Raw genomic sequence first — 11775 nt, 5'->3', positions numbered from 1 at the left:
GCCAAGATTTGGGAGTTCTAAGCCATACTATGTGTGCTTTGATAAATTTCAAACACTAGTGCTATGGGTTACAATATAGCTTGTTCTTCCAACAGAATAAACTATTTTAATCCTGTTGTAATTTCCCTGAAGGCTGAATTTACTCATCAGCTTGCTCAGCTAACTAAAACTGTAGGTACTATCCACAACCCTGTTATTTAAACACAATTCAGAAATCATAAATAGAAATTCAAAGAGAGCTTCATTTTGCAAGATAATATTTGAGGCTAGGAAGAAATCCTCTAAGAAATGTGCATGAGATCTTGTGGGTTTTACGTAGCCTCCGTTTCTTACCAGCCACGTTTGGCAATTTGAGAACTTTTCCCTACAAATAATGACAGACACTTTACTAACTCCCAAAATGTTGCTTTTTTTGTTTTGATATTAATTTTGTTTATTCGTATTTTTAACTAGAAAGTTGGTAAAGTAATATGATGATCAGCCAGTAAATCCCAGGAAAATTTCCTCTTTATGCAGCATTTAACAAAAACGTCTTGAACACTGGCTATGGATAAGGTACTATGTTGAATGTTTCTGACAGTAAATGTATGAATGAAATTTCATGCCTGGCCACAAGAAGTGAAAGGGCTGACATTGTAATAGAGCAAGTGTCACAGAAAATGCGGAATGAGGAATGAGAGCATGGATTGGATTTGCTGAGTCAGTCAGAGAAGGTCTTTTTTTTTTTTTTTTTTTGTGGGACCCTCACCTGCGGCCAGGGACGAACCAGCGCTGCGCAGTGGGCAACCTCTCAGCCCAGCGCTCAACCGCTGTGCCACCAGGGGAGGCCCAGTCAGAGAAGGTCTTATACTGCCTGTAGAAATAGGATATGAGCTTCAGTGCCGGATGTTAATAAGTGAGAGTCTGAAATCCCAGATTAAACTTTGGTAGGTAGAGGGGCCAGTTTTATACATTATTCCACTCTTTGAAGAATTTCAAAGCTGTGTTTTAAGACAGTTAATCTGCCTCCAGGATGTAAACTTGATTGTAAAGGAAGAAAAGCTGGAATCTGGGAAACCAGTTGGGAGATTATTAAAGTGCTAGTAAGATTTAATAAGAGTTGCACCAGGCTAGGAGGAGTAGGATTGGAATGGAGGGCTCAACTTTGTGTAGTGAAAACTCCTGAGATTTAGAACCTGACCAGCAGATGAGAAGAGGAAGAAAGGGAGGAGTTAAAACTAATTCTGAAAAGTCAAATCTGAGAATTGACACCATAAGAAAAGTCAAACATGCCTGGTAGTACAGCTGGTGTGTGGTGGAGGGTGAGTTCAGCTTTGCTAGCAGTGCATGTGTGTATGGCTCCCGGTGGAGAGTTAGAAATGTGAGACTGAAACTCAGACTATGATTTGAAATATGGACTTGGGACTCATTAGCATAAAGGAAGTAGTAGAAGGTGGAGGAGTGAATATGAATGCCAGGGGACATTACAGAAGAGGAGATGGCCAGGGACAGGACACTAGGGGAAAGTGGTCTACTTTTAGATGAGTGAATATGAGCCAGAATTGAAATAATGAGGTCAGGGAAGAGCCAGGAAGACTTAATATCATAAAAGACTAGACAAGAGAGAATTTCAAGGAAGGTGGAGTTGGTAATATCCATGGAAACAGAGAAGATGAGAATTGAGAGGGGGAAATTAAATATGGTAGTTAAGAGAGTTAAGAGTTCATTGGTGACTCTTATAAGAGTGGTCTTAAGAATATATGAGTTGCTGAAATATGCTCTGTTTTGTGAGTCTAGTTTTTTTTGTTTTTGTTTTTTTTTGTTTTGGGCATAAGTGTTCTAGATTTTTCTATTTCTTTAAGATAGCCCAGATAATGAAAGATGGTGTGTGTGTTTGTGTGTGAGAGAGAGAGAGAAAGAGAGAAAGAAAGAAAAGAGGGGGGAAGGAGGGAGAAAGGGAGGGTTATATGACCAGAGGACTGTTTTATATAATAAGTCATAAAATTATTTAAATAAAATATATCTTCAGTTCACATTTCATCGATAATAGAAACACTAAAAAATGAAAAAGGCAATCTCCAGAATTTTACATTAGTCAATAAACAAAACTTATTCCAAACTATTTCTATTAATAAGATATCCTCCTGCCTGAAACAACAATAAATAATATAAACGATTGTTGAGATGATGACTAGACCCCAAGATCATTTAGGTCATCATGTTTTTTCCCTTCTTTTCAGAAAAAAAGGCAGAGCTATGATAGCAACTGGTGGAGTGATAACCGGCCTGGCTGCCTTGAAAAGACAGGACTCTGCCAGATCACAGCATCATGTCAACCTCAGCCCATCGCCTGCTGCTCAGGAGAAGAAACCCGCCAGGCGAAGACCTCGGGCCGATGTTGTGGTTGTTCGAGGCAAAATCCGGCTTTATTCTCCATCTGGATTTTTCCTCATTTTAGGAGTGCTTATCTCCATCGTTGGAATTGCAATGGCAGTCCTTGGCTATTGGCCCCAAAAAGAACATTTTATCGATGCTGAGACGACATTGTCAACAAACGAAACCCAGGTCATTCGGAACCAAGGTGGTGTGGTGGTTCGCTTCTTTGAGCAACATTTACATTCCGATAAAATGAAAATGCTTGGCCCTTTCACAATGGGGATTGGCATTTTCATTTTCATTTGTGCAAATGCCATTCTCCATGAGAACCGTGACAGAGAAACCAAGATCATACACATGAGGGATATCTATTCCACAGTCATTGACATCCACACACTAAGAGTCAAGGAACAAAAGCATATGAATGGCATCTACACGGGTTTGATGGGAGAAGCAGAAGTAAAACAGAATGGGAGCTCCTGTGCCTCGAAACTGGCAGCAAATACCATTGCCTCTCTGTCGGGTTTCAGGAGCAGTTTTCGGATGGACAGCTCTGTCGAGGAAGATGAGCTTGTGTTGGGTGAAAATAAGAGTTTGGGACATCTTATGCCCCCTTTGCTCTCTGACAGCTCTGTCTCTGTCTTTGGCCTCTATCCACCTCCTTCCATCACAACTGATGATAAGACCAGTGGTCCTAAGAAATGTGAAACCAAGTCCATTGTGTCATCATCAATCAGTGCTTTTACATTGCCTGTGATCAAGCTTAACAACTGTGTCATTGATGAACCCAGTATAGATAACATCACTGAGGATGCTGATAACCTCAAAAGTCGGTCAAGGAATTTGTCAATGGATTCCCTTGTGGTCCCTTTGCCCAACACCAGTGAATCCTTCCAGCCAGTCAGCACAATCCTCCCACGTAATAATTCCATTGGGGAGTCACTGTCTGGTCAGTACAAGTCTTCGGTGGCCCTTGGGCCTGGGACTGGTCAGCTCTTGTCTCCCGGAGCTGCTAGAAGACAGTTTGGGTCTAACACATCCTTGCATTTGCTCTCCTCACACTCAAAATCTTTAGACTTAGAGCGGGGTCCCTCTACCCTAACTGTTCAAGCAGAACAGCGGAAGCATCCAAGTTGGCCTCGGTTGGATAGAAGCAACAGCAAAGGATATATGAAACTGGAGAACAAAGAGGATCCCATGGAGAGATTGCTCGTGCCCCAAGCTGCAATCAAAAAAGACTTTACCAATAAGGAGAAGCTTCTCATGATTTCAAGATCTCACAATAACTTGAGTTTTGAACATGATGAGTTTTTGAGTAACAACCTAAAGCGGGGAACTTCTGAGACAAGGTTTTAATGTTAAAAAAAGATGTTTTACAAGACTATACATTTTAAAACTCTTTTCATCATTGTATCTTTGTTAAGGCATTGGTTGGCAGCCTTTTTAATCAAATGGTTTGTAGTGTATTAGACCTGGCTGCTTAATTAAGTAATAGAGATGGTTGAATGTTTGGGTTCCTTATGATTGCAGTTCTCTACATTACCACATGTAATTCTTTTCCCGTTTGTTTGAAAGCATGATCTCTTTTATTAACATGAATACAAAATACTTCCATCTGAATTAAAGCTCCTTTTCTTTTATTGATGTTCAATTCACAGAATGAAATGGTCAATTTGAAAAACGTGGATTAGAAGTATCAAGTTCAAGTCCAAGGCTCACCATATATTGATAAATATGTGTGAGTGCAAATCATAGACGTCATCTCCTGAATAATTGCTTTTAATAGAATTGGTTACATTATTTAAAAGGGAAAAGATCTAGCTTTTGTATAAGCTAAACAATGTGAACTGGTTAAATTTGTTAGTTCTGTATGGTCTGTTTAATATGAATTGATTAGGTTGGTGTGCCTCCTATGCCGAGCCCTAGCTAAGTAGTATTTTTTCAACATCAGTTCTATTTCTATAATATTTTATTTTACCAAGAAACCATGTACTCAAGAGTTATGACTGAGAAGACCAGATAATCCTAGGGATAAATATCAAAATGCTATTTGCTATAGCTTTAGATATTCAGAATTAAAATTTCTTTGCAAGTGACTTAAAAAAATGAACCAAAATAGTTTTTAGATATGCTCTCTTGAAATAATTGTATACATGAGGAACATGTTGACTTGTGGATAAAGAAAACATCATATGCTAGCTAATGCTAACTAGTCTCAATACCTTTTCCTATCCATCTCTGTTCTCATCCAATAGTCCCTTATTCCAACATCTTTATTTTCCCCCAATATTTTTTAAGATCATATTATTTGGAAAATAATCAGTTGACCTTGTTGTTTCTTTTTATCTTTACATATCATTAACTTGCTTGTTCAAGAAAATTTGGTCCTTATAAATTGCCTTGAAATTTACTTTTGTTCTGGAAAGCCTTATGATGACTCCAAAGACTTTCGTATGGTGTAACAACTTTTTAGGATTGTGATGCTCAGTTACTGAAAAAATAAATATTAAAATGAAATTTTCCATCAGAAAATTTTCATGTTTTCCTTTAAGGTAATACATAATTTTAAGAATTAATTAATGGAATATTCAGGAAATTTTTCAGGTTTTGCCCAACACCTAAACATTCCTGAACATCAGTATTGCAGTAGTTGAGGAAAACAGAAAGAAAATATTTTATATTTGTAGATCCTCATAATTCCACCTTGTATCATCATCATCATCAACCTCCCTGAAAAAAGGTACATGTTATTTACTAGAATATCAAGGCTGTGTATTATAAGAGTGGGCTCAACATTTTACTATAAAGCATTTAATAAACTGTTCTTAATAGAAGTTTGTGTTCTTCATGAATTTGCCATTATTTTTAAATAAAATGTACACTTCTGCTTAAAATATTGTCTCTCAAGCTTTCAGATACATTCTACTGAAAATGCTTGATATCCTAGTAGTAGGTGCTGTGTCTTTTTATTTTGCTTCTATTAGGTTAGAAAGCTAGGTCCACCCACTTATTGAATTAGGCGAATTTCATATTTTGTTATCTGCCATGATGGTTAATTATATGTGTCAATTTGACTGAGCTAAGGGATGCTTAGATTTCTGGGTGTATTTTTGAGTATGTCTCCCAGAAGAGATTAGCAATTGAATCAGAGGTCTGAGTAAAGACTGTCCTCACTGATGCAGCTGGACATCATCCAATATGTTGAGGGCTTGATTAGAACAAAAGGCAGAGCAGGGTGAATTCACTACCCAATTAATCTAGGGCATCTATTTTCTTCTGCACTCTGACATTGTAGCTCTTTATTCTCAGACCTTTGGACTCAGATGAAGACTTACAGCATTGAGTTGCCTGGTCCTTAGGCCCTCTAGTTTGGATTGGAACTGCACCATCAGCTTCCCTGGGTCTCAGTAGCTTGTAGTTGGCACATCATGGTGTATGGGACTTCTGCCTCTATAGTCTTGTGAGCCAAGCCCTCATAATTAATAAATTCCCTATCTATCTATCTATCTATCTATCTATCTATCTATTCACTTCTCTCTCTTTCTCTCTCTCTTTCTCTCTCTCTCTTTCTCTCTCTCTTTCTCTCTCTCTCTCTCTCTCTCTCTCTCTCTCTCTCTCTCTCTCTCTCTCTCTCTCTCTCTCTTCTCTCCATCCATCCACCTAATTTATTGGTTCAGTTTTCCTGGGTAACCAAGACTAATATACTTGGCATCATTTATTTCAAATTTCACTGATTTCAGGAAAGGAACCAAATACAGGGGCATCTGGCAAATGTCACTCATACTCCCAAAACCCCTGATGTGACAAATGACTGAAGCCATATATTTTGCTTAATTCACCCTGAGAGCATTTGACCAATATGAATAGGATTAAACAGCATAGGTATTGGTATATCCAAATAAAGGCATTGGAGGCTCAAACAGGTGATACCACTGAAATTTCTCTCCACCAAAAAGTCCAAGTCTTTATTTACCAAACAAATGAGTTTTATTAAATAATGAATAATTTTCTCATTTTAATTAAACATGTTGCTAATTAAAGCTTCAGAGAAATGTGAGATAGTGATATCACCTAATTGACTTGCCATAGTTCCACCCAAATGCAATGAAACATGAAATTTTAGATTGTATTTTGACATTTGCCCTAGGATTTTATAAATATTGAAAATTATTTGTAAACCCTATTTCTTCGTCTTGGAAACCCAGGAATCTGGATGGTGGACTGGCTGGCTACCTCCAGGCTAAGAGTTTCTAAGGCCTGTGGCACATCTGGGGTATATTAGTTTGCTCAAGCTGTCATAATAAATATCACAAACTAGGTAGTTGAAACTTAGAAAAATTTTCCCTTACAGATATGGAAGACAAACATACAAGATCAAGGTGTTTGGTTTCCGTTGAGGTCTGTCTCTGTGGCTTCTCGCTTGTTCTCACATGACATGTCCTCTGGGAGGGTGCATCGCTGGTGACTCCCCTTTTTATAAGGACATTGATTATTTTGGGTTAGAGCCCCAACCCCATAGGCCTCATTTGACCTTAATTAGCTTTTTATAAACCTTGTCTCCAAATGTTTACATTCTGAGTTGTAAAGGTTAGGATTTCAACCTAGGAATTTGAGGGTGGTTTGGGGGCTACACAATTCAACCCATACCATGGGGCATGCCTTTGAGAAGTAGGAGAACTGAGTGTTCTTAGCTTACAGTAGATAAGAAGAGCACAATATGCCCTCAATGGCATTGCCACCCAGCTGAGTTAATGTGAATAAATCACTTAATCTCTCAATTTTAATTCAATCTCAATTTCTTAATTTTAAGCCTTAGATTCCTCAACTGTAAAGTGAGATGAGTAAGAACATAAAGTCCTGTTAACTCTAAAGGTCCAGGGATCTTGGTGTCCTGGGAGGAAGTGGCACTTCCTCCCATTATCTCTTTGCAGCAGTTTGTTTCTTGGAATAGGGACAGGAGCGCAATAGAGTAGACTGGTGAGACTCAAGGATGCCAGAGCTAGAGCACCAGGTGCAATTACTGACACTGTCATTTTCTGGTGATATGGCCTTGGATGTGGGTTCTGACCCATCAGAGATACTGAGAATTGCTAAGGCAAGGCCAACAGTGTGTACCACTCCCCAGCTACTATAGATTAAATGAGTAGATACTCATAGAAGGTCTAGGATAGGCATATGTGTAATACCACTTTCAAAATATGCATTCTTTTACTATCTGAAAGTGTTTTCAAAGAGCATTCCAACCTTTACCCTGTCTCTACTGCACCTCCAGTATGCCCCTTGTGGTAAACAAAGACATCCTAAAAATGTCTATGTCCCAGTGTCTAGAATGTGAATGTTACCCTAAATTATCCTATACGGCAACATTGACTTCTCCATTAAGGATCTTGAGTTGGGGGAGATTATCCTAAATTATTTAGATTGACATAATGTAATCACATGGGTCCTTATAAAAAAGAGGCAGAAGAAAATTTGACTACATGGGAGAAAATTACATGACCACAGCAGAGAGAGAATGGAAGATGCTCAGGTCCTGGCTTTGAACATGGAGGGAAGAGCCAGGAGCCAAGAAGTGCAGGGTCTGAAACCCTAGAATCTGAAAAAGGAAAGGAAGCATATTTTCCCCTCAGAGTTTCTATAGAAATCAGCTTGACTGACACCTTGACTGTTGGGAACCTGCTGCCCTAAAGGGAGCTGGGGTTTTCTGAGAGTACCTGTTTACTCTGCATAGAGTTCCAGGACATTAAAAGTTCTGCAAACAGAACTTCTTCCCAGAATTGACTCCTGTTTTCTGAAGACGAACTGGTTTGTGCGCATGTTCCCTACTAACCAGAAAAGTTTGTTTTCAGCAGTAACTTATTAATCTGTATAAGCAAAAACACAATTGCATCCTATTTTTTGTTGTTGTTGTTTTGTTCATATCTTTAATAAAATCTCGAGCTGGGAGAGTGAAAGGCAGAGATGCTCTCAATGACACTCTCCCCAGCCTCCCCTGCTGCACATTTATTTAGACTCTGAGTCTTCATTAGTGGCAGAGAACTTCATGAGCTGTCCTGCCCAGGGCAGTGGGTGAACAGGTATTCTCCAAAAACTCCAGCTCCCTTTAGGGCAGCGTGTTCCCAACACTTGACTGTAGTCCAGTGAAACTAATTTTAAACTTCTGGCCTCTAGAACTTTAAGAGAATAATTCTGTGTTGTTTTAATCCATTAAATTTATTTAATCCACTAAATCTGTGCAATATATTACAGCAGTCATAGGAAACTGATACAGTCTCCCAAACCAGAGAACTTGTTCAGAATTGTGCGTCAGTAGTAAAGGGACTTCTGAGCAAGATGAAAGTCATCCATGCCAGGGGATGGCAGGTGATACAAAGCAGAATGTGTGATCGAATTTAAATTTACATTAAATTGATGTTACCCGGGCCTCCCTGGTGGTGCAAGGGGTTAAGACGCAACTTACGAAGCTATCCACAGCCACTGAAGCATGAGTTCCATCCCCAGCCGGCCAAGGAGCTACCTACATGGCACAGCAGACCTCTCCTGTCTCCCCTGCTGCTCCCCTCAGCAGTGTATTTCGGTCAATCTGCCTGTTCTGTTCCCCACTCTATCTCTGGTGAATCCTCTCACCCTCCACACCTCTGGCCTGTACCCCAGTTCTTGTATACATAAATAAATAAATCTTAAAAAAAATAAATTGATATTACCAGAGGAGGAAGGCTGGTGATGAAAACAAATGGGGGAGAGATAGTGGACTTTGGTGGAGGATTATGGGTGTCTTGGTGGTGGGTGTCATGTGGTAACATACATCTGAACATGTGTGCACCTTTACTGCTAAATCATATAAAATGTTGGAAACCAATATCACTTCAATAAAAAATTGTATGTTTTTAAAATTTAAGAAAAAGCTAAAACAAATTTAGATTTACTTTAGCACTGATAAAAACAAGTACAAAAAAGAAGCAGAGTGCCTTTGAAGCAAGAAATATTGATTTTGACAGATAAAAAAATATAAAACCCCATCGTTGGTTTAACAGCAGCAGTAAATTCTAAAAGCTTTCAGGCTCAAATTTCTGTTTTAATATATATAATTTTATTTTATTTTTTAAAAAGATGTATTTATTTTTATACAAGAACCGGGGTACAGGCCAGATGTGAGGGAGGGTGAGAGGATTCACCAGAGATGGAGTGGGGAACAGAACAGGCAGATTGACTGAAATACACTGCTGAGGGGAGCAGCAGGCGAGACAGGAGAGGTCTGCTGTGCCATGTGGGTAGCTCCCTGGCTGGCTGGGGATGGAACCAGCACTGCAGAGGCTGCCGACAGCTTCACAGCGCTGCGCTCAACAGCCTGCGCCACCAGGGAGGCCCGATATATATACTTTTAGAAGAAACAGTGATAATATCAGTAAAAGAAAAAGATTTTAGCACAACTTTGCATCATAATTCACTATCATGTTAACATTTAACAATTTACCAGATAAAGATAAAATTTTAGCTACTTTAGTAGTTCAAATTTAACCCTTTAAGTTCTTAAGAAACAGACTATGAATAACTAGAAGACATAAATTACATTTAAAAAATAATTCAACAGTGTACCAAAACTTTGCCTATGATTTACATATTAACGTGTCACCTGCTCCATGATGTACTCCACTGCTACAGTTTTCAGATTATCCAAAGATCTTGCTTACCTGTCCTATATATAGGAACTATAGGAGAAGCCCCATATGACTTATTCTGTCATTATCAATTAAGGGCTCCGTTACCCTTCCCCATCCTACATGTAACCCTGCTTTAGACTTTATATCACAATAAATATATAACCTTGATATAGAATGATATTTAATGATTTAAGTCCTTTGTGATATGAATTCAAATGGAAGTAATTGAGTTGATTTCTATCCACTGTTTCACCCAGGATGAAGGCCACAGCAAAATGGCCCACTTCATTGAAAATGACTTTTACTTGACAGTTGATGTCACCTAAAGACAGTAATTTAAAGAATAGGCCTACCCAGGAACAGGGTTCCTTAGAATGATAGAATTTGGTCACTCAACCTCTCTATATTGGTAGGTCAATTCCTATTCTTGAAGCACATTTGATAAATTTAATTATATTTTTGTTTCTTCTTTTTCTAACAGTGCAAGAAAATAGAAAACAAGTAATAAAGAAGACACAGGATATTTCTACACAGAGGAACTTGTTGTTTTCACAGTATCAGACTGGTGTTAATCATAATCTTAAAATCCATGTATTCATTTCTTATTGCTTCCTTTCACTACTGCTTGGTTCAGTACTTGTTTTATTACAGAAGTGTTGATCAAATTCCTTTTACTTTTGTCTCCTCCCCCATTAATTTGTAAGTTAACAGTTTGATATTCCAAATACTTCTCCACTGCTTTCTCATCACCAAATATTATAGATTGTGTCTCCAGAAGGGTGTATATTATACAAACTAAATTTAGAGATCTTGTTGCAGTGCATCTGTTTATAATCTAGATAAAATTACCATAAGTAGTGCAAAAGGTATTATTCTTGCTACAAGGAACAAAAAAACTGGAAGGAGGGTCTCCCTGGTGGCACAAAGTGTTAAGACGCAACCTATGAGGATAGCCACAGCACGAGTTCGGTCCCTGGCCAGGGAGCTACCCACATGGCATAGCAGACCTCTCCTGACTTGCCCACTGCTCCCCTCAGGAGTATATTTCGGTCAGTCTGCCTGTTCTGTTCCCCACTCTGTCTCTGGTGAATCTTCTCACCCCCCACAACTCTGGCCTGTATCCCAGTTCTTGTATATATAAATAAATAAATCTTAAAAAAAATAAAAATAAAAACTGGAAGGACATTTAAGTTGACACCTTGTAGAACACACAGTAGAAGAATCAGTACTAGAAACCGGGATCCACATCAATTAGAATCAAGCCAGGTTTGATTGTTTTTTAAAGGATTTTAAAAACATACCTCAAAATAGTTTAATATTTATTTTATACATTTATTTCCTGTATTTTAATATACTAACTATGTAACTGCAATGAAAATCATGCTACGATGCCCTTGTGAACCATTATATTATATTTTAACAAGATCTACAGAACTAAAATGAGTCATTTGCATCCATATTCAATAAATCCCATATACTGGAAAGGAGGTAGGAAAACAAGGAGGAGGGAAGGAAGAGGTGTGGGATTTGGGGGATAGAGAGGAGAGAATGCCATATGTTTTTCCTGCTTATGAAAATCCATGCATAGCAAAAAGCATTCTGTTCAACATTTTTTTTATAAAACCAAGCTCATAATTTTTAATCACTGAGGCAGTGAAAAATATTCTTATTTGATTTTAAAATACATTTTAGTAGATACTAACAGTATTTATTATTCAGCTCATTTGAGTCAGTCACCCTAGGGTTAGCAAATAACTTA

General features: G+C 38.3%; 1 protein-coding gene across 1 annotated transcript; it reads left to right on the top strand.

The window, feature by feature from the left end:
* Positions 1–2235: 2235 nt before the first annotated feature.
* On the top strand, positions 2236–3711 carry TMEM200A (transmembrane protein 200A; the record flags this gene model as incomplete). The annotated part of the gene is made up of 1 exon (XM_084228852.1): positions 2236–3711. One exon carries the CDS (start codon positions 2236–2238, stop codon positions 3709–3711), a length of 1476 nt encoding a protein of 491 aa, XP_084084978.1.
* Positions 3712–11775: the final 8064 nt, after the last annotated feature.

This window comes from Talpa europaea (assembly GCF_964194135.1).
Source record: "Talpa europaea genome assembly, chromosome: 2".
Classification (NCBI taxonomy): domain Eukaryota; kingdom Metazoa; phylum Chordata; class Mammalia; order Eulipotyphla; family Talpidae; genus Talpa; species Talpa europaea.
Note: the sequence above shows the minus strand (reverse complement) of the source record. Positions and strands in the feature narration are given on the sequence as shown.